Here is a 25,080-nt window from a genome sequence, read left to right as displayed (position 1 = left end):
CAGGCTCCAGGCTCTGAGCTGTTAGTACAGAGTCCGACGTGGGGCTCGAACTCACAAACTGAGATCATGACCTGAGTTGAAGTCGGATGCTCAACCGACTGAGCCACCCAGGCGCCCCCTAACAGGTTCTTATAGAAAAAGATCAACTGTCCCTGCTATAGATCATGGCAAAGGAAGAAACTTCTAATTACTTTTTATGAAGGAAGCATAATAAGAATAACAAAATCTAACAAAGATTTCTCATAACAAAAGGAACTGCAGATGATTCTTTGCAAATATTAATATAAAAATCATAAAATACATAAGTGCATTAAATAATATGTCATGACCAAGAAGAGTTTACTTAAGGTATGCAGAATAGTTTATATTAATATATTAATATAATTAATTATACAGTTAACCCTTAAACAACATGGGGGATGGGGTACTGATTCCCCCATGCAATCAAAAATGTGCATATAAAATTTGACTTGCCCCCTGGGGCGCCTGGGTGGCTCAGTCAGTTAAGCGTCCGACTTCAGCTCAGGTCATGATCTCACAGCTCTTGAGTTTGAGCCCCGCGTTGGGCTCTGTGCTGACAGCTCAGAGCCTGGAGCCTGCTTCTGATTCTGTGATTCCCTCTCCCTCTCTCTCTCTCTCTCTCTCTCTCTCTCTCTCTACCCCTCCCCTGCTTATGCTCTCTCTCAGTCTCTCAAAAAATAAACGTTAAAAAAATTTTTTTAAAAATTTGACTTCCCCAAAACTGAATTACTAATAGACTACTGTTGACCAGAGTGTTAATGATAACATAAAAAGTTGATAAATACATATTTTACATTATATGTCATATTTTAAAAATAATACCTAACTTTTAATTATTTTTTCAGTATTTCAAGCTACACAGTTCACCCACAACTTCTTTCAAATTAGCATGAGTCTTCAAAAATTTTCCAATATATTTATTGAAAAAAATGTATATGAAGACCATGTATAAAAAGATCAATGCAGTTCAAAACAGTGTTGTTCAAAGGCTAACTGTACTAATAAATAAAGAAAAACATTTATATGAACGGTTCTATAGAAGCTGAAAAGTCATTCAATAAAATTCATTCCTGATGTTTTAAAAAATCAATAAAATAGGGGAGCCTGGGTGGCTCAGTCGGTTGAGCATCCGACTTCAGGTCAGGTCATGATCTCACAGTCCGTGAGTTCGAGCCCCACATCAGGCTCTGTGCTGACAGCTAAGAGCCTGGAGCCTGCTTCTGATTCTGTGTCTCCCTCTCTTTCTGCCCCTCCCCTGCTCATGCTCTGTCTCTCTCTGTCTCAAAAATAAATACATTAAAAAAATTTTTTTTAAATCAATAAAATATTGATACCTATCTCAGTTAAAAAGTATAGTTATGCCTAATGAGGATTCACAACAGAATCATCTTCACTAAAGTCAAGAAAAACACACAGATACCCCCTATTTCCAATATTTAACATTGTATAAAAGATACAAAGACAATTACAGAAAAAAAATAGTGTTAAAAAAATTGGAAAGACATAAAATCATCACTTTTTTCATATGATTATATATCTGAGAAAAGCAAAAGATTCAACTGAAAATCTATCATGAACAATAGTGGGGTACAAAATCAATGTAAAGAAATCTACAACTTTCTAGTTACAAGATCTCATAGAAGAATAGGGACCATTTATAACACCAAACAAAAGATAATTTATCTAGTAACAAGCTTACCAATAAAAGCATAAAACCTAGATGAAGGAAAGTATAAAAATACTCAAAACTTCTATCATGTTCTTCATGGACAGGAAGAAAACAACAGTTGATTTTCCCTACATTAATTTATGAATTTAACACCCCACTAAAATACCAAGTGGTATTTTTTCCTAGGGGAAAGTGGATGAAATTTAGTAAATTCTAAATTCAAATGAAATATGACACAAGCAAGAATAGCCAAGAAAACCAAAAAAGAAAAACAATGAAAGGGAATTAGCCTTAAATGATGTTAAAATATATTTTACATTTTAACTGAAATAGTGTGTACCAGCACATTGTATAAAGACCAATGGAGAAAAAATAAAGACCGATCAATGGAATAGGGGGAAAAAAGCATAAGAACAGCTCAAATAATTAAGATAGTTTGGTACATATTAAAAGTGGCATTTTTAATCTGTGCAGGAAAGATGGACTTTTTAATAAATGGAATTCGACAACTGGGTAGCCATCTGGAAGAAAAACTAAATCCATACACCAGGATAAATTCCAAATAGATCAAAGATTTAAATGTAAAAAGTGCCCATGTAAAAGTACTAGAAAAAAAAATTGAAAAATTTCTTGAGAACCTTAGAAAGAACAAAGTATTTCTGAATGATTATTAAAATCCAGGTAAACATGACAACTAAAACAAACGAACAAACAACAAACTTCTGCATGGCAAAAAAATATATATATAAATGGTCAACAGGGGGAAAAGTGTTACAACTCACATAATAACCACAGCAAATATTTCTGATATTTAATGAGTTCTTACTAATTTATAAGAGACCAACAACCAAATTTTTAAAATGGGTTAAAGATATATACAGAGAACACATGTTAAAGGAAATACACATGAAATTTAAACATTTGAAAAAATGTGCTCACTTTACCAATAATAAGAGATAAACTAAGATATTATTTCTTAACCTATCGGATTGGCAAAAATAAAAAACTTTGATACTAAGTTTGGCAAGGCTAGGGGAAATGGGAAATGGGAGGTTTCATACATTCTTTCTAAGGATGTAAATTGGTACAAACCCTGGGAAGAACAATAAATGAATTACAAATGCAATTTATAAAAACACAACTGACCCAGCCATTATACTTCTATGTATCTATCCTACATGATATATACACGCAAAATGACCTATGTAAAAGGTTATTCATTGCAACATCATTTGCAAGATCAATTAGTGTAGAATAACAATTAATGTGGAAAACTTATTGAGTTGTGGTATATCCATACAAGGGAATACCACGTAGCCATAAAATAAGAAAAAAAGATGAAGTTTTCTACGTATTAATATGAAAAAATTCCCAGGTTACTGACTAAAAGTAAAAAAGGTGAAAGTACTGTATCCATTATTAGCAACTTTATTTAAAAGGGAGGGAGACTATACACTTTTGCTTTGTATAGATTAAAAATATCTGGAAGGAGGAGACAATGGGAATTTGCTGGATGAGGACAGAGTAGGAAAACAGACTTTTTTCTCTATAACTTTATATACTTGATTTCTGAACCACTTGAGTGTAATACTTTTCCAAAAATTAAATTATTTATAAGGTATTATAATAATAGGATACAAGGCAGTATTAGGTTATTACAGTATTTTAGATAAAGGTATTACAAAAGGGACCCACATTTTGAAATGTAAGGAAAAAGAGGTAACATACTCAGTTTCCTTTGTATCTTTTATCTCACTAATCCATACATCAATAATCGTGCATGGCAAGCTACCATTTTTCTTTGCTCCATCTGGCTCTTGTAGAACTTCTGTTTCCAAGCCATCAGGTTCTGAAAAGCAAAAACATAACAATAAACATGTCTCAAAGCAAAATCCATATATAGAAATTTGAATAAATTTTCTACAAATGATCACTACCTAATTTTAGGCTAACATACTAATTATAACAAAAAATTAAATATTTTATCTGTAGATCTTTAATCTTGTTAACTCCTGGTTGATATTTTCTTACAGTAAATATTAATGAGAAAAGTTACTGTCTTCATTTGTTGATTTCTCTTTTTCCTCTCCAATTCAGATTCTCAATGCTCTTGTTTAAGCCACCATCACCCTCTCTTTTTTCCTGGAATCCCGGTAATCTTTCATTCTCTATTTTTAAAGTTTCCAAATAGCTTGTCCTAAAAGATAATTGATATTGTGCCAATCCTTAAAGTTTTTATCCTTTATTCAAATGATTATTTTTTTTGCTTACTTGTACGAGGTAAGCACTTGGGGAAAAAATCTTTTATTTTTCAGTGAATAATAATTAATTAGTACCTTAAGTCATACCAATATGACTTATTCTACAAACTAGATTTGTGATTGTATTGCCCTCAAAGCCTAAGGCTCTTTGTAGACAATGTTTGCCAACTTGCACTAAGCTGTATAGCCTCTATTATATGCCTAACAGGGTTTTGGTTGTTGTTGTTGTTGTTGTTTTTTTTATTTTAAATTTTTTTTTTTTTTCAACGTTTATTTATTTTTGGGACAGAGAGAGACAGAGCATGAACGGGGGAGGGGCAGAGAGAGAGGGAGTCACAGAATCGGAAACAGGCTCCAGGCTCTGAGCCATCAGCCCAGAGCCCGACGCGGGGCTCGAACTCACGGACCGCGAGATCGTGACCTGGCTGAAGTCGGACGCTTAACCGACTGCGCCACCCAGGCGCCCCTGTTGTTGTTGTTTTTAATAAAAGGCATAAGGTACCTACTAACTATACTTCTATTAAGTAAAACTATTTAAGTTACTGTGGTGAGTTAAAGATGATTACACATCTAGCAAGGTCTAACATTCCTCTCATCTAGAAGGGGCCTCTACCTCCCCTCCCCTTGAATTTGGTCTGGCACTGTGATTGTCTTAACCAATTGAGTATAGTTGAAATGTTGCTATGCCAGTTTCAGCTCTAGTCTTCAAGAAAACTGGCAGCTTCTCCACTGGACTCTGCAAGCCACCATGAAAGAAGTTTATTCTGGGAAGACCACATGGCAAGTTCCTGAGACTAAAATAAGGAGAGGGAACCACCTAAACAGGCCCAGGTGAGCTCTGCCAAGACACCATGCATGGGAATGACACCATCTTGCCCCTTCCTGCATAAGTCCAGCTGACAGGTGAATAGCATTGAGTGGTAATGATGCCACGTAGGAAAGAACTTTCCCAATTCCTAACCCACTAAAGCATGAGATAAAATTAGTTATTTTAAGCCATTAAGCCTGGGTAATAATTTGTTTTGCAGGAACAGATAACTGAAACAGAATTTCATATCTGACAATAGGGTGCTAACACAACAAAAGCTTAAAACATGTGCACTGGTTTTGGGACTTGGCAGCAGGCAGAAGTTAAAAGTGCTTCAAGAGGAGACTGTTGATGAGAGACTGGACAGTGAAAAAAATTTCTGGATGCTAGAGAAAAGGAGATTCTTGTTATACAGTGGCAGAAAATTTGGTACTTATAATAACAATGATGATAGAAAATATACCAAAGAGATTTAATGATCTAGCTGGTGCTATCTAAGCAGAATATTAAAAATGTCAACTAGCTTCTTCAGTAGCCTCTGATAAAGCTCAAGAAGACAGAGATTAATTGAAGAAAGAACTATTTAGTTTATGGCAACAATTTAGAAGAGAAAGCCTAAGTTAATTCCTTCCAGGCAACAGGAGCTTACAGGAAAACATGGCCTCAAAACAAATACTGAATTCAGGGCAGTAAAATGTGGTGTCAGGGCAAAGATGAAGTCAAGTGTATAGACGTAAGACCTTCTGTTATGGCACAGAAAGATTTAAAGGCATGCTTCCCAGACTCTTTGTCAGACAAAAGGATTTTTAAGAATCTCAACAGCACTGTCTCACAGCTTCCTATGGGCAACTGAAAGAAGAGAGGGGCCAAAGAAAAAGGAAAGAAGAAAAGAAAGGAAGGAAGAAGAAAATAAGGAAAGAAGGAAGAAAAAAAAAAAGAAGAGTGGTCAAATATAGTGAATGTCGATATCATTCATACAAAACCCACAAAATTACTAATTTTCAACTTGCAGAAACACCATCAGCTTGGATTGCAAAGGAAAGAAAGATAGTTTAGAAAAGCCCTTGAGGGCACCAACTTTGGTGCAAAGAAAGCAAGCTAAATTGCTACGCCTGGCTGCCTTTCAGAATTTCTACGGACCAATGATTGATATGTGTCCCCCATTTTCCTCACTTGTGAAAAGCAGTCTATATTTTTCTTTCAATACTGAATGTTAGATATATAGAAGGCAAGTAACTTCTCTTTTTTGCTTATAGGTCTTCAGATTAAGAGTAACTATACTCAAAGACTTATACCCAAGAAAACTCATCTCTATATAGGCCTGACTTGGATAACATCTTTAGGCTTTGAGCTCCCAACCTTTTTTTACAGTTTATTTCTTTGAGAAAAAGTGAGAGAGCAAGGGGTGGGAGGAGAGAGAGAGAGAGAGAGAGAGAGAATCACAAACAGGCTCTGCAGCATGGAGAATGACATCAGGCTCGATCTCACAAACTATGAGATCATGACCTGAGCCAAAATCCAGAGTTGGATGCTTAGTTGACTGAGCCACCCAGATGCCCCCTAGGCTTTGAGCCCTTTAAATAATAAGATGAGGCTTTAAGAAGGGGTGAGTGCATTGTGCATGTGAGGGAAAATGTAAACAATTTTTGGCTAGTGGCAGACTTTGGGATATTAACAGCTGCAAATTATTTAACACTCTTAATTTGGAGAGTGCTTCATCTCCGTGTGGCTTTAGGCTGGCCTTGTGACTGCTCTGACCAATGAAGTGGCAGAAGTGATACTGTGCCAGTTGAGATTAGCTTTTAAAAGTTCAAATAGCTTTTGCCTAGGATCCATGAGCCCTGGCCCACCATATAAATAGTCAGACTACCTTGCTGGAAAGAGCATATGGAAAAGGTATGGAGACTACATGAAGAGCGGAGGGGGGGGCAGTCTTAACACAGCCTTCCAGCCATATCTGCAAAGACAACAGTGAAGCCATCTTGAACCCATCAGACCATGTTGCTGACTAAATACCACTAAGTGATACCAGAGATAAAAGTACATGAATGACAAAAATTAGGTTAGTCAAGCCTTGACTCAACTCCTGATACACAAAATAATGAGATATACTAAAATCATTGTTGTTTTAACACTAAGTTTTGGGGTGATTTATTATGCAGCATTTAAAAATCCAGACCAGGGAGAAGAGGAAGATGGCGGCGGAGGAGGACACTGGGCTCACCTCGCGTCCTGCTGATCACTTAGATTCCACCTACACCTGCCTAAATAACCCAGAAAACCGCCAGAGGATTAGCAGAACGGAGTCGCCAGAGACAAGCGCAGATGAGAGGCCCACGGAAGAGGGTAGGAAGGGCGGCGAGGCGGTGCGCGCTCCATGGACTGGCGGGAGGGAGCCGGGACGGAGGGGCGGCTCGCCGGCCAAGCAGAGCCCCCGAGTCGGGCTTGCAAAAGCGGAGGGGCCTGACGGACTGTGTTCTGACAGCAAGCGCGACTTAGCCTCTGGGAGGTCATAAGTTAACAGCTCTGCTCGGAAAGCGGGAAGGCTGGAGGACAAAGGGAGGGAGAGCTGCTGAGCCCCCGGACGACAGAGCTCAGTTTGGCGGGGAACAAAGGCGCTCGCCAGCGCCATCTCCCCTGCCCATCCCCCAACCAAAATCCCAAAAAGAACCAGTTCCTGCCAGGGAACTTGCTCGCTCCGCACAAACACCCAACTCTGCCTTTCTGCGGAGCCAAACCTCCGGCAGCGGATCTGACTCCCTCCCGCTGCCACAGGGCCCCTCCTGAAGTGGATCACCTAAGGAGAAGCGAGCTAAGCCTGCCCCTCCTGCCCCTGTGCACCTTGCCTACCCACCCCAGCTAATACGCCAGATCCCCAGCATCACAAGCCTGGCAGTGTGCAAGTAGCCCAGACAGGCCACGCCACCCCACAGTGAATCCCGCCCCTAGGAGAGGGGAAGAGAAGGCACACACCAGTCTGACTGTGGCCCCAGTGGTGGGCTGGGGGCAGACATCAGGTGGGACTGCGGCCCTGCCCACCAACTCCAGTTATACACCACAGCACAGGGGAAGTGCCCTGCAGGTCCTCACCACGCCAGGGACTATCCAAAATGACCAAGCAGAAGAATTCCCCTCAGAAGAATCTCCAGGAAATAACAACAGCTAATGAGCTGATCAAAAAGGACTTAAATAATATAACAGAAAGTGAATTTAGAATAATAGTCATAAAATTAATCGCTGGGCTTGAAAACAGTATACAGGACAGCAGAGAATCTCTTGCTACAGAGATCAAGGGACTAAGGAACAGTCACGAGGAGCTGAAAAACGCTTTAAACGAAATGCATAACAAAATGGAAACCACCACAGCTCGGCTTGAAGAGGCAGAGGAGAGAATAGGTGAACTAGAAGATAAAGTTATGGAAAAAGAGGAAGCTGAGAAAAAGAGAGATAAAAAAATCCAGGAGTATGAGGGGAAAATTAGAGAACTAAGTGATACACTAAAAAGAAATAATATACGCATAATTGGTATCCCAGAGGAGGAAGAGAGAGGGAAAGGTGCTGAAGGGGTACTTGAAGAAACAATAGCTGAGAACTTCCCTGAACTGGGGAAGGAAAAAGGCATTGAAATCCAAGAGGCACAGAGAACTCCCTTCAGACGTAACTTGAATCGATCTTCTGCACGACATATCATAGTGAAACTGGCAAAATACAAGGATAAAGAGAAAATTCTGAAAGCAGCAAGGGGTAAACGTGCCCTCACATATAAAGGGAGACCTATAAGACTCGTGACTGATCTCTCTTTTGAAACTTGGCAGGCCAGAAAGAATTGGCACGAGATTTTCAGGGTGCTAGACAGAAAAAATATGCAGCCGAGAATCCTTTATCCAGCAAGTCTGTCATTTAGAATAGAAGGAGAGATAAAGGTCTTCCCAAACAAACAAAAACTGAAGGAATTTGTCACCACTAAACCAGCCCTACAAGAGATCCTAAGGGGGACCCTGTGAGACAAAGTCCCAGAGACATCACTACAAGCATAAAACATACAGACATCACAATGACTCTAAACCCGTATCTTTCTATAATAACACTGAATGTAAATGGATTAAATGCGCCAACCAAAAGACATAGGGTATCAGAATGGATAAAAAAACAAGACCCATCTATTTGCTGTCTACAAGAGACTCATTTTAGACCTGAGGACACCTTTAGATTGAGACTGAGGGGATGGAGAACTATTTATCATGCGACTGGAAGCCAAAAGAAAGCTGGAGTAGCCATACTTATATCAGACAAACTAGACTTTAAATTAAAGGCTGTAACAAGAGATGAAGAAGGACATTATATAATAGTTACAGGGTCTATCCATCAGGAAGAGCTAACAATTATAAATGTCTATGCGCCGAATACCGGAGCCCCCAAATATATAAAACAATTACTCATAAACATAAGCAACCTTATTGATAAGAATGTGGTAATTGCAGGGGACTTTAACACTCCACTTACAGAAATGGATAGATCATCTAGACACACGGTCAATAAAGAAACAAGGGCCCTGAAGGAGACATTGGATCAGATGGACTTGACAGATATATTTAGAACTCTGCATCCCAAAGCAACAGAATATACTTTCTTCTCGAGTGCACATGGAACATTCTCCAAGATAGATCATATACTGGGTCACAAAACAGCCCTTCATAAGTTTACCAGAATTGAAATTATACCATGCATACTTTCAGACCACAATGCTATGAAGCTTGAAATCAACCACAGGAAAAAGTCTGGAAAACCTCCAAAAGCATGGAGGTTAAAGAACACCCTATTAACAAATGAGTGGGTCAACCAGACAATTAGAGAAGAAATTAAAAAATATATGGAAACAAACGAAAATGAAAATACAACAATCCAAACGCTTTGGGACGCAGCAAAGGCAGTCCTGAGAGGAAAATACATTGTAATCCAGGCCTATCTCAAGAAACAAGAAAAATCCCAAATACAAAATCTAACAGCACACCTAAAGGAACTAGAAGCAGAACAGCAAAGGCAGCCTAAACCCAGCAGAAGAAGAGAAATAATAAAGATCAGAGCAGAAATAAACAATATAGAATCTAAAAAAACTGTAGAGCAGATCAACGAAACCAAGAGTTGGTTTTTTGAAAAAATAAACAAAATTGACAAACCTCTAGCCAGGCTTCTCAAAAAGAAAAGGGAGATGACCCAAATAGATAAAATCATGAATGAAAATGGAATGATTACAACCAATCCCTCAGAGATACAAACAATTATCAGGGAATACTATGAAAAATTATATGCCAACAAATTGGACAACCTGGAAGAAATGGACAAATTCCTGAACACCCACACGCTTCCAAAACTCAATCAGGAGGAAATAGAAAGCTTGAACAGACCCATAACCAGCGAAGAAATTGAATCGGTTATCAAAAATCTCCCAACAAATAAGAGTCCAGGACCAGATGGCTTCCCAGGGGAGTTCTACCAGACGTTTAAAGCAGAGATAATACCTATCCTTCTCAAGCTATTCCAAGAAATAGAAAGGGAAGGAAAACTTCCAGACTCATTCTATGAAGCCAGTATTACTTTGATTCCTAAACCAGACAGAGACCCAGTAAAAAAAGAGAACTACAGGCCAATATCCCTGATGAATATGGATGCAAAAATTCTCAATAAGATACTAGCAAATCGAATTCAACGGCATATAAAAAGAATTATTCACCATGATCAAGTGGGATTCATTCCTGGGATGCAGGGCTGGTTCAACATTCGCAAATCAATCAACGTGATACATCACATTAACAAAAAAAGAAGAACCATATGATCCTGTCAATCGATGCAGAAAAGGCCTTTGACAAAATCCAGCACCCTTTCTTAATAAAAACCCTTGAGAAAGTCGGGATAGAAGGAACATACTTAAAGATCATAAAAGCCATTTATGAAAAGCCCACAGCTAACATCATCCTCAACGGGGAAAAACTGAGAGCTTTTTCCCTGAGATCAGGAACACAACAGGGATGCCCACTCTCACCGCTGTTGTTTAACATAGTGCTGGAAGTTCTAGCATCAGCAATCAGACAACAAAAGGAAATCAAAGGCATCAAAATTGGCAAAGATGAAGTCAAGCTTTTGCTTTTTGCAGATGACATGATATTATACATGGAAAATCCGATAGACTCCACCAAAAGTCTGCTAGAACTGATACATGAATTCAGCAAAGTTGCAGGATACAAAATCAATGTACAGAAATCAGTTGCATTCTTATACACTAACAATGAAGCAACAGAAAGACAAATAAAGAAACTGATCCCATTCACAATTGCACCAAGAAGCATAAAATACCTAGGAATAAATCTAACCAAAGATGTAAAGGATCTGTATGCTGAAAACTATAGAAAGCTTATGAAGGTAATTGAAGAATATTTAAAGAAATGGAAAGACATTCCCTGCTCATGGATTGGAAGAATAAATATTGTCAAAATGTCAATACTACCCAAAGCTATCTACACATTCAATGCAATCCCAATCAAAATTGCACCAGCATTCTTCTCGAAACTAGAACAAGCAATCCTAAAATTCATATGGAACCACAAAAGGCCCCGAATAGCCAAAGGAATTTTGAAGAAGAAGACCAAAGCAGGAGGCATCACAATCCCAGACTTTAGCCTCTACTACAAAGCTGTCATCATCAAGACAGCATGGTATTGGCACCAAAACAGACACATAGACCAATGGAATAGAATAGAAACCCCAGAACTAGACCCACAAACGTATGGCCAACTCATCTTTGACAAAGCAGGAAAGAACATCCAATGGAAAAAAGACAGCCTCTTTAACAAATGGTGCTGGGAGAACTGGACAGCAACATGCAGAAGGTTGAAACTAGACCACTTTCTTACACCATTCACAAAAATAAACTCAAAATGGATAAAGGACCTGAATGTGAGACAGGAAACCATCAAAACCTTAGAGGAGAAAGCAGGAAAAGACCTCTCTGACCTCAGCTCTAGCAATCTCTTACTTGACACATCCCCAAAGGCAAGGGAATTAAAAGCAAAAGTGAATTACTGGGACCTTATGAAGATAAAAAGCTTCTGCGCAGCAAAGGAAACAACCAACAAAACTAAAAGGCAACCAACGGAATGGGAAAAGATATTCTCAAATGACATATCGGACAAAGGGCTAGTATCCAAAATCTATCAAGAGCTCACCAAACACCACACCCGAAAAACAAATAACCCAGTGAAGAAATGCGCAGAAAACATGAATAGACACTTCTCTAAAGAAGACATCCGGATGGCCAACAGGCACATGAAAAGATGTTCAGCATCGCTCCTTATCAGGGAAATACAAATCAAAACCACACTCAGGTATCACCTCACGCCAGTCAGAGTGGCCAAAATGAACAAATCAGGAGACTATAGATGCTGGAGAGGATGTGGAGAAACGGGAACCCTCTTGCACTGTTGGTGGGAATGCAAACTGGTGCAGCCGCTCTGGAAAGCAGTGTGGACGTTCCTCAGAAAATTAAAAATAGACCTACCCTATGACCCAGCAATAGCACTGCTAGGAATTTATCCAAGGGATACAGGAGTACTGATGCATAGGGCCACTTGTACCCCAATGTTCATAGCAGCACTCTCAACAATAGCCAAATTATGGAAAGAGCCTAAATGTCCATCCACTGATGAATGGATAAAGAAATTGTGGTTTATATACACAATGGAGTACTACGTGGCAATGAGAAAAAATGAAATATGGCCTTTTGTAGCAACGTGGATGGAACTGGAGAGTGTGATGCTAAGTGAAATAAGCCATACAGAGAAAGACAGATACCATATGGTTTCACTCTTATGTGGATCCTGAGAAACTTAACAGGAACCCATGGGGGAGGGGAAGGAAAGAAAAAAAAAAAAGAGGTTAGAGTGGGAGACAGCCAAAGCATAAGAGACTGTTAAAAACTGAGAACAAACTGAGGGTTGATGGGGGGTGGGAGGGAGGAGAGGGTGGGTGATGGGTATTGAGGAGGGCACCTTTTGAGATGAGCACTGGGTGTTGTATGGAAACCAATTTGACAATAAATTTCATATATAAAAAAAATAATAAAAAATAATAAAAAATAATAAAAATAAAAATCCAGACCAGTTATTAAACATAGAAAAACATGAACCTAATTTGGGATGAATCACCCAAACATATACAAATGTTTTGATGATGTGTTTATAAAGACCTGTTTATATAGAAGAAATTAAGGTATTATTAAATTGAATACAGCTCATTTTGACCTATTAAAATACCATCCACATTTCCTTCTGGTTTCAGTGACGTCTGTGGAGATGCCTCATTAAAATCTGGACTGTTTGTTTCAACAGAAGAATCATCAGTAGCTGATGGATTCATTTCAAGTGAAATATATTTTACTTTTTCTTCTCCAGTCATTAAAGGTTTGTACTTCTCCCTTTCAGGAGAAATCTCTGAAACAACAACAACAAAAAAGAAAAATCATGCTACATTCTCAAAATAACTTGAATTTTACCTGTAACAGCATTTACAGCAAAATTCAAAAATCTCATTCTTACAACAAATAATTACTGAGTAAACGGTTATGTATAAAAATTGATAAATGATTAGGCATGTGATAGCTAAATTTCATTTTAATTATACCTAATGATGTTTAGGGTGAGTAACATATAGTTTACTTTCTTTCTCCTTTTGGTGAAACTAATATTTATGGACCAAAATGTTGTATTTTAAATCATTAACGAATTGCTTTTATTTGTTTCTGGTAATTGCTAACTACTTCCAATTGCTCAGAAATTCCCCATACTTTTTTTAAAACTTTTTAAAATGTTTTTATGTATTTTTGAGAAAGAAACAGTGCATAAGAGGGGAAGGAGCACAGAGAGAGGGAGATACAGAATCTGAAGCAGGCTAAAGACTCTGAGCTGTCAGCACAGAGCTGAATGTGGGGCTCGGACTTGTAAACCTCAAGATCATGACCTGAGCTGAAGTCGAATACTTAACTGACTGAGTCACACAGGCGCACCACCCCCCCATACTTTTAATTGATGCCAGGAGAGAATGGATTTACCTCAGAACAACTTATTGCAATTATCTATAAGACAAACAGGTCACTCTCATTCATTCCTTGAAGACGTTACTTTCTAGCTCATAGTCAGGAGATCTCCCCAACACTAATTCTTTCTTAACTAATTTAGTTGATTGCTGGAGTTCCATCAAGAATCCTTCCAATCTGGGCCTCTCAATTCCTCTCTAATGAGGAATTTTCAGTGTTAAATATTATACCTTCTAACATCCTATTTTTCCATTTATCTCCTCAAAATTTTCAGTGTTAAATATTCCACCCTCTAACATCCTATTTTTCCATTTATCTCCCTCTACTACCCCAACTTTAAAAATGTTACCCAACCGTACCTACAATGCCCTGATACTATAGAAACATATAGAAATGTTTATATATATATATATACACACACATATATATATATACACACATTTATATATATATATACACACATATATATTTATATATTTATACAATAATATATATATTTATATATTTATATATATATTATTTATATATTATTATATATATATATATAATATATATTTATATTTATATATTTATATATATACACACATATATATAAATGTGTGTATATATATGTGTATATATATATATAAATGTGTGTATATATAAATGTGTGTATATATATATATATATATATATAAGCATTTTAAGTTCTTTTCTTTTTTTTTTAATATGCAATTTATTGTCAAACTGGTTTCCATACAACACCCAGGGCTCATCCCAACAGATGCCCTCCTCAATACCTATCACTCACCCTCCTCTCCCTCCCACCACGCCCCCTCCCCCCATCAACCCTCAGTTTGTTCTCAGGTTTTAAGAGTCTCTTATGGTAAAACCCACTTTCTGACATGTATCTTCAACTCATTTTACCCACATGGAGAAATCCCAACCCCTTATATATTCAATTTTCTGTGTATTATGTTTGCACATACATGGCTGAAATAAGTGGGGAAAAAAGAGTCTGGCTTACTGTTCTCAATTTCAAATCATTATCACTAAAGTTAAGTGGACACTTTGTGTTGCTGGTAGTCCTACCATAACACCAGAATACCAGGAACTGTGCCTATTTCGGTTAACTTCCTTAGGAAAACAAGTTGTGTATGAGTGTATTTTAGTTACTTTACCTTGTATTTCTTCCTAGTCAATCAAGAACAAAACTAAAGTGTTGCTCATGTTTTGACTATCTTCCCTATACCAATGCCTCATCAACAAATTGTGATAGAGGTCACATCTGTGTTTTTGCTCATTCAGCTACTGTTCTGCTATAAAATCATGTCTATTTTTAAAATCAGGAACAAGGATGCCAGTTAGCACCGTTATTAAAGATTGCTTTAGAATGCCTAATGAATGTAGTAAGAAGGAAAAGAAATAGAATATTGGATTAAAAACACTAGTTCTTATCAATGATGATATTACCCACACATTTGGAAGATCTAAAATGTCAAAGGAAATAACTTAATGTATTTAAAAAAATAATTCAGTGAGGTGTCTGCATATAAAATTTTACATTGATAGACACAGAGAAAGAAAGAATCGCTTTATTTAAAATAGGGGCTCCGGGGTGGCTCAGTCGGTTAAGCATCTGACTTCGGCTCAGGTCATAATCTCATAGTTCATGGGTTTGAGTCCCCCTACCTCGGGCTCTGTGCTGACAGCTCAAAGCCTGGAGTCTGCTTTGGATTCTGTATCTCCCTCACTATTGGCCCCTCCCCAGTTCACACTCTGTCTCTGTCTCTCTCTCTCTTTCTCAAAAATAAATAAACATTTAAAAATTTTAAAAAGATAAACTAGAAATAAAAACTTAGAAAGGGAAATAGGAAAAATGTCATCCATAATAAAGACAAAAATACACACATTGCACAAGAATCAATTTACTGAAAAAGCTGTAAGAACTTAAATGAAGAAAACAAACTGACAAACACAAAACAAGATGGCGCAAAGATTAAGACATACTTAAATTCTTGAATAGCATAAAAATAACATTCCAAAAATCAATATATAGATTTAATATGATTCTTTTTTTAAAATGTTTATTTATTTATTTTGAAAGGGAGCACAAGCAGGGGAGGGGCAGAGAGAGAGAGAGAGAGAGAGGGAGAGAGAATCCTAAGCAGGCTCCGTGCTGTCAGCACAGAGCCTGACATGGTGCTTGAACTCACGAACCATGAAGTCATGACCAGAGCCAAAACCAACAGTCAGAGGCTCAACTGACTGAGCCACCGAGGTGCCCCAAATTTAATTCTAATCAAAATACCCAATAAAATAAAATTCGTTTGAATAGTAACTATCAAAAAAATAATCCAGAAAAATGTTAGATTTCCAATTAGATTAAATGTCATGCATGTGTGTGAGTGCCAATGCATACTCACATGCATGCGTTGTCTATCTAAAGGATTTAAAAATTTGGAAACCTTTTGACCCATTAAAGAAAATTCAGATGATATAAAGAAAAAAACATATTTGCATGAAAATTAAAAAAAAATCCTTATGGCCCAAAAAAGCATAAGTTAATTAGCAGCATGTGGGAAAAACCTGTGTTGATATACTAGATATAGATTATCTATCCCAGATAAAAATTCACATGCAAAAAAACATGGGCAATGCCATATAAAAAGGGCAAAGAATATAAATACAATTTATAAAGAAGCAAATCAAAATGGCCAGAAGAATATGACAAGGGAATTAACTACAATCAGAAAATTACAATGAAATCCATTTATAAGACTGGTAACAATAGAAAAAGTGATTAATACTGACAAAACCTGTTTAATATTTGACAATCAATCAACGGTGTTTTCCACGTTAATATAATAAAGAAGAAAAATCATACAATCATCTCAATTGATTCAGAAAAAGAGTTTAAGTTTAATGCTCTTCATAAAACAAGACTAGAAGAGAATTCCTTAATCTTATAATGGATTTTTTTGATTTTTTTTAATGTTTATTCATTTTTTGAGAGAGAGAGACAGAGAATGAGTGGGGGAAGAGCAGAGAGAAAGGGAGACACAGAGTCTGAAGCAGGCTCCAGGCTCTGAGCTGTCAGCACAGAGCCTGACGTGGGGCTCGAACTCACAAACCACAAGATCATGACCTCGCCAAAGTCAGACGCTCAACCAACTGAGCTACCCAGGCACCCCAATACAATGGATATTTAAATAAAAGACTTGAGCTAATATGATATATTTACCTCCTTGAGTCAAGAACATGGCACTTCTCTATTCAGCATTCTATTGGAAGTCTTAGCATAAGAAGTGTAAGAATTGTAAAATATAAAATAACTGTTTTTTAAAATGTTTATTTACTTTTCAGAGAGACAGACATGAGCAGGGGAGGGGCAGAGAGAGAGGGAGACACAGAATCTGAAGCAGACTCCTGGCTCCAAGCTGTCAGCACAGAGCCCAATGTGGGGCTCAAACTCAAGAGGTCATACAAGATCATGACCTGAGACCAAGTTGGGACACTTGACCGACTGATCCACCTAGGTGCCCCAAATAAAACATAATATTACGGGTTTACAAAAATAATAACAAGAGAATCTACCAATACATTATTAGAATTAATGAAGGAACTTAAGCAAAGTTGCTGAATATAAAGTCATATGCAAAAGTAAATTATATTTCCGCTTTTATACATGAGCCACAGTTATAAAGTAAAATTTCAAAACAGATGAATAAAACAATGGCATCAAAAATTATATAATTTTTGGAATTATCTAACAAGATATATAAAATACCTCTATGGAGAAAACTATAACCTACTGTTGAGAGAAATAAAAGATTTAGATATATAGGAGGATATAAATAGTCATGGACTGGAAAAGTGAATATAGTAAAGATATCAATTTCCTCCAATGTGTATATTCAATATAATCCTAAAGAAACCAACATGATAAGCCTATGCATATGTTCAAGAAAACAGAGGAAGAGATGGGCCAAATGGCTAAATCTATGGGTATTTTCAACAGAGAACTGAAATCTATAAAAGAATATTAAATGGACATTCTAACATTGAAAAATGCAATATATGGGGCACTGGGTGGCTCAGTCGGTTGAACATCTGACTTCAGCTCAGGTCATGCATGATTTTGTGGTTCGTGGCTTCAAGTCCCACACCGGCTCTGTGCTGACAGCTCAGAGCCCGGAGCCTGCTTCTGATTCTGTGTCTCTCTCTCTGTCCCTCCCCTGATCAGGATTGGTCTCTCTCTCAATCTCTCAAAAATAAATAAACATTAAAAAAATTTAAAAAGAAAGAAAAATGCAATATCTGATATTACAAACTCACTGGATCTACTGAGAAGACAGCAGAAGATTAGAGAACACAGAAGACAGATTTAGTGAAATGACATCAGTAGAAATACTGGCATAGCTTGTTTTACTGCACTTTGCAGATAACTGTATTTTCTTATAAACGGAAGGTTTATGGCAACCCTGCATGAGCAAGTCTGTCAGCGCCACTTTTCCAATAGCATGTGCTCACTTTGTGTCTTTGCTGCATTTTGGTAATGGCAATATTTCAAACTTTTTCATTATTATTATATTTGTTACAGTGACCTGTGATCAGTGATACCTCACTGAAAGCTCAGATGATAGCATTTTTTAGCAATAAAACACTTTTAAATTAAGGTATGTACATTGCTTTTCTAGAATATGCTATTATGCACTTAACGGACCATAGTATAGTGTAAACATGACTTCTACAGGCATCAGGAAACCAAAAAACTCATCAGACTCGCTTTAATGTGTTACTTGCTTTTACTGTGGTTGTCTTGAATTGAACCCACAATATCTCAGAGGTATACCTGTATTCATACTAAAGCAAAAAGGAAGAAAATGTGTAAAACCAGAACAGAGCAATAACTAACATGATGAATTCAAAAGGTCTAATATTTGTGTAACTAAAGTCCAAAAAGGAAAAGAAAAAGAATTGGGAAGAAGCAATATAGAAAGATCTAATGCATACAGGCTCCCCCAAATTGAAATAACCCAAAGCATGTTAAAAACAAAGGACACTACATCTACACATATCATCGTAAAACTGTTGAAAATCAAAGACATAATATTTAAAAACCTTGAAGAAAAACATAGGAACAAAATAAGGAACAAAAATAAGACACACAAATGACATATATTTATGGATGCCAAAAGAAAATATACTAACATCTTTAAAATGCAAAGAACAAAATAAAGCAAAATCAATCCCCTTGCCCGCCCACCCCCCCCACCCACAAAAAAAAAACAAAACCAACTAACGAAACAAAAAAACCTTACCTACTTAGCATTTAGTATACACTGAAAATGATCCTTAAAGATAGAGGTGAAATAAAGATCTTTTCAGATAAACAAAAGCTGAGAGAATTTATACAGGGCATATGTGCACTACAGGAAATACTAAAGGCAGTTCAAAGGAAAAAGATATCAAATGGAAGTGTGTAACTTCAGGAAGGAATAAAGAACCCTGCAAAGAATAAAATATGGGTAAATGTAAATGAATATTGATTTCTTAGCATAATAATATTGCATTATGAGCTATATAAGATTATTAAAGTACATGATGACAATAAGCAAAAGAGTTAGAAGGGATAAATAGAGTAATATTGTTAAAAGGATCATACATGGTTTGAGAAACAATATAAATGCTAAATTATGGTACATGTGAATAAGCATTACGGTAGAATTAAGGACAGAATTTGTCATCTAGGATCACAACAAAAGAGTAAATGAAAAATATATAATTAAAAACAGAAGAGAAAAATGAAATGCTTGGTTAGTACAAAAAGGGGAATAAAAAATGAAATACAAGAATAAAGAAAGTACAAATGAGACATATAAAAAACATTGTGAGATTGCTACACCGACTAAAAAGCAAACCATATCAGTAATTACATTATGCATGAATAAGTTAAACAATCAAGATTAAAAGACAAAGATGGGCAGCCTGGATTTGAGATACAAGACACAGAAAAACATAAGGAATCAGAGAAATTAGAAGAAGATACAGAAAAAACATAATGAGCAAACATTAACCAAAAAAATGTTGTAGCTATATAATGTAAGGTAGACTTTAAAAGAAGTAATGTTACTAGAGATAAAAAGTCATAATAATAAAAAATGGTCAATACAACAGAAGATGTGTCAAAGAGTCAATGCAATCACCTAAACAATATAATGCCACAATCTAAACAATCACTGCAACAATTTAAATTGATATGCACTAAATAACAAGTAGCAAAAATGTATAGAATTAAAAGGAGAAAACAACAAATCCACAAATACACTTGGAGATTTTCACATTCTTCTCTAAGTAGCTGATACAACTACCAGATGAAAATAATCAGTAAAAATATAGAAGACTTTCATATAACAAATAAACAACTTGACAAAGAACATACATACATACAACTATACTGAATAACTTTTCAAGTATATATGAAACATCAAAACAGATTGTCATTGGGTGACAAAGAAAGTCTCAAAAATTTCAAGATGAAAATTATGCACAGTATGATGTTCTGTAATCACAATACAATGAAACTAGAAAGCAATAACAAAAAGATAACTAGAAAGACTCCAAAATGTCAGCAAATTAAATGCAAAATATTTGCAAATAATCTAAATATTCAAAAGAAATTACAACATAAATTAAATCCATAATTGAAATCTTTTCACAGAGATAACTCCACAGTCTTATGGCTTCATAGTTGAATTCTTCCAAATACTCAAGGAAAAAGTAATAATTTTTTACAAAGTTTTCCAGAAAACAGGGAAAAAGGGAATATTCCCCAACTTGTTTTGTAAGGTCAGAAAAAACCTTGATACCCAAACACTACAAGCACCTTACCAAAAAGGGAAAATCATAAGTGAGAATCTCTTATGAATTATTTTCCCTGGCAGTGGATGTAGAAGGAACAGTCAAATGGGAGAAAAAGTTTTACAGCAACATCATACATGGATCAAGTATTTAAAGACAAATGCAGAAATCTGGGAAGAGAGCAAAGAATGCTGTTTTGTTTTATTTCCCTGAATTCCTGCACAAAACAGAAAAAATCAGGATAGCAAAACCATATATCCATGAATAACATCTAAACCAAATCTAGGCGACAAGGTATCCTCACAAACCCCCAAGTACATATGAATGGGGACAAATCACTGACAGCCTCCAGACTCAGTAAAAGCATCTGTTCAAAAGAGGAAAACAGTAGGCACTTAACAGGCCCCAAGTCAGAAGAACCCCCAAAAGAGACAGCAGGTATTTACAAGCAAGCATGATGGGCCAATTTAAGAAAAGCAGCTGAAATGGGAATAATTTTTACACATTTTAATTTGCAAGTAAATGGAAAGGGTCAATGGGGAGGTCAGAAAGGGTGGGAGAAGTCTGGGTCCTAAGAATTCTGAAAACTAACCAACTAAAGCTCCCTCCTAGAACAAAGCCTCAGACTCTGAAGAAATTGCTGGAAGGAGAATCCAAATTGATCTGTGCAGGTATAAGAGAAACAAAGGAAAGAGAAAAGTGGGGGAAAGGAACAAAGACAGAAGAGCTCAGAAACTACAAGGCAATAATTTTTATTTTAATTTTTAAAATTTATTTATTTATTCTGAGAGAGAGAGAGCATGCAGAAGCGGCAAAGAAAGGGAGAGAGAGAGAGAGAGAGAGAGAGAGAGAGAGAGAGAGAGAGAGAGAATCCCAAGCAGGCTCCAAACTGTAAGCACAGAGTCCAATGTGGGGCTCAAACTCATAAAATGTGAGATCATGACTTGAGCTGAAACCAAGAGTCAGAACACTTACCCAACTGAGCCACCCAGGGACCCCTAGGCTTTAATTTTTAAACACTACATGAAAATAACCGAAAAGGAAGCCCTAATAGGCTATGAAGTTAGAAAAGCTATTTTGACTTCATGCGCCTAAAAGTTTAATAAATCTAATTTCACATAAAAATAAGTAACAGAGGATCATTGTTGAATTCTGTACAAGTTATCAGAAAAAAAAAAAAAAGAGTATGAAGTAGAATAATATCCTCAAAGACTGGTGTTTCCCAACTTTGGCATTACTGGATCAGATAATTATTTGTTTTGGAGAGCACCTGTTATAGTATGCACTGTAGAAGATTTACCAGCTTCCTTGGCCTCTACCCACTAGATATATAGTGTGCCCTTCCCAGTTAACAACCAAAAATGTCTCCCAACAATGCCAAATGTCTTCTGTGTGCAGAATCACCCTCATTTGAGAACCACTGCTATAGAAAATTAAAACTGACCAAAAAACTAAAATTATAACGTACTAAAAAATTTGTTAGTAAAATTAAGAACATCATGGAAGACATTAGAGAATATAAATTATAATGAGAAAGTAATCAGAAAAGAGGCAGCTGATAGAGTTAGAGAAAAACTAGGGGAAAAAAAGAAAAAAATCTTAAAAATAAATATCTTAGAATAAACACAAAATCATATAAACAAAACACATAATGTCGTAAGAGATATAAAAGGAGAACAGGAGAGAAAAATTTCAATTGAAAAAAGTGATAGAAAGGATTTAAGAGAAAGTGGCAGATATTAGAGAAAGATGAAAAATATCAAAAATACAAACAGAAGTTCCTGAAATAGACTTAAGGAAGAGAAAACTAGAAAAACTATAATTCAATAATACTTTCCTAAAATTGGGGTGGGGGAAGGACTGGAAACCACATATTATAAAGATACACTACAATGAAAAAAACTATAAAACTCTCATAAAAAAAAATCAAAGAAAAATTAAGTAAAGGGATATTCCATGTTCATGAATAGGAAGACTGAATATTGTCACAACGTCAGTCCTTCCCATTTTGATCTATGGATTCAATGCAATCCCAGTCAAAATCCTAGAAAGTTATTTTGCGGATATCAACACTGATATCTAAAAGTTGATTCAACATGATTCTAAAAGTTTATGTAGAGAGGCAAAAGATCCAGAGAAGCCAACATGATATTGAAGGAGAACATAGTTCAAGGAATGATACTACCCAGCTCCAAGACTCAGTATAAAGCTACAGTAATCAAGACAGTATGGTAATGGATAGATAAATGAAATAGAACATAGCTCAGAAAGAGATCCATATAAATACAGTCAACTGATCTTCAATGAAAAAGCAAAGGCAATTCAATGGAGAAGGGATAGACTCTATAATAAATGGCACGGGAACATCTGGAGATCCCATTTCCCCTCTCCCCCAAAAAGTATCTAGATACAGACCTTACACTATTCACAAAAATGAACTCAAAACTGATCACAGTCCTAAATGTAAAATGCAAAATTATAAAACCCTTAGAAGATAACAGAGAAGAAAATCCAGATGACTTCAAGTTTGGCAATGACATTTTAGATACACTACCAAAGGCAGGATCGATGAAAAAGAGAATTAATAAGGTGGACTTCACTAAAATTTATTTTTCTTCTAAATGTTTATTTATTTATTTATTTAGAGAGAAAAAGCATGTGCAAGTGTGTCAGGGGGGTGGCAAAGGGGGGGGGGGGGGGAAGAATCCCAAGCAGGCTCAGCGCTGTCGGCACAGAGCCCAATGCAAGGCTCAATCCCATGAATGGTAAGATCATTACTTGAGCTGAAATCATGAGTTGGATGTTCAACTGACTGAGCTACTCAGGCGACTCTGGACTTCACTAAAATTTAAAACTTTTGCTCTACAAAAGACACTGTCAAGAAAATGAGAAGACAAGCCACAGAGTGCATGAAAATATTCGCACAAGACATAAAGACTTAAAGCCCTGTTAACCAAAACATACAAGGAACTCTTAAAACTCAACAATTAAAAAAAAAACAACACTAAACAGCCCAACTTAAAAATGGACTAAAGATCTGAACAGACACCTCAGCAAAGACATACATGGATGGCAAACAGGCATCTGAAAAAATGCGCCACATCACATGCCATTTGGGAATTGCAAATCAAAACAATGTGATACCACTACACGTCTACTACAATGGCTACAATTCATATCACCGACCACACTAAATGCTGCTGAGGAGGTGGAGCAATAAGAGCTCTCATTCGTTTCTCATGGGGGTGCAAGATGGTACAGCCACTTTGGAAGACAGCTTGGCAGAGTGTTGTAAAACTAAACAAACTGTTAACACATGAACCAGCATTCACATTGCTTGGTATTTACTCAAGAAGTAAAATCTTTTGTCTTAATAGAAACCTGCACATAGATATTTATAGCAGTTTTATTCATAATTGCCAAAACTTGCAATCAATCAAAATGTCTTTCAATAGGTGAATAACCTACTGAATAACCTATATAAACAAACTGTGGCATATCCCTACAATGCAATATTATTTAGCACTAAAAAGAAATAAGGTATCATACCAGGAAAAAACAGGGAGAAAACTTCAATGCCTATTACTAAAGAAGCCAGTATGAAAAGGCTACATAGGGTATGATTCCAGCCATGACATTCTAGAAAAGGCAAAACTAATGAGACACTATAAAGACCAGTGGTTGCTAGGAGTTTGAGAGGAGGGAGGAATAAATAGGTAGAACACAGGGATTTTTTAGAGCAATAAAATATTTTGTATGATATTATAGTGTATGTGTATCACTTTATATTTGTCAAAATCCATGAATGGTATAAAACCAAGAGTGGACTTTATACTATGGATTTGGGGTGATCATAATGTGTCAATGCTGGTTTGTCAATTTTAACAAATGCACCACTCTGGAGAGAGGATGTTGTTGGTTGGAAAGGCCATGCATAGGTCAAAGAAGGGGATATACTGAAACTGTACTTTCTATTCAATATTGCCATGAACCCCAAATTACTCTAAAACAAAAGTAACTATTAAAAAAACACAGAACCTACTGGAAAATAATGATAACACCAAATGTATTTTTTAAAAACTACTGAACCAGGGGCGCCTGGGTGGCGCAGTCGGTTAAGCGTCCAACTTCAGCCAGGTCACGATCTCGCGGTCTGCGGGTTCGAGCCCCGCGTCGGGCTATGGGCTGATGGCTCAGAGCCTGGAGCCTGTTTCCGATTCTGTGTCTCCCTCTCTCTCTGCCCCTCCCCCGTTCATGCTCTGTCTCTCTCTGTCCCAAAAATAAATAAACGTTGAAAAAAAAAAATTAAAAAAAAAAAAAAACTACTGAACTTTAAGGAAAAAGAAAGACATCCTTTGAGTATCCAAGCAAAATGACCAAATCATTTATAAGA

The 25,080-nt window shown here is 36.6% G+C and overlaps 1 protein-coding gene across 4 annotated transcripts in view; it reads right to left on the bottom strand.

Annotated features, from left to right (window-relative positions):
* The window catches only part of NEK1 (NIMA related kinase 1), a 242,131-nt gene that overhangs the window by 43,991 nt on the left and 173,060 nt on the right, over positions 1 to 25,080 (bottom strand). For 2 of the 4 annotated variants that reach the window (XM_043565808.1, XM_043565825.1), the window contains 2 exons: positions 13,054 to 13,242; positions 3,419 to 3,539 (listed from right to left, as the gene is read on the bottom strand). In XM_043565808.1, coding sequence (XP_043421743.1) covers positions 3,419 to 3,539; positions 13,054 to 13,242 — 310 coding nt within the window. The remainder of the gene's footprint in view (positions 1 to 3,418; positions 3,540 to 13,053; positions 13,243 to 25,080) is intronic. The other 2 variants (XM_043565817.1, XM_043565833.1) reach the window with 1 other exon arrangement.

Source organism: Prionailurus bengalensis, chromosome B1, assembly GCF_016509475.1.
Source record: "Prionailurus bengalensis isolate Pbe53 chromosome B1, Fcat_Pben_1.1_paternal_pri, whole genome shotgun sequence".
Taxonomy (NCBI): domain Eukaryota; kingdom Metazoa; phylum Chordata; class Mammalia; order Carnivora; family Felidae; genus Prionailurus; species Prionailurus bengalensis.
The sequence above is the reverse complement of the archived record's forward strand: the minus strand, read 5'-3'. Positions and strand labels throughout refer to the sequence as shown.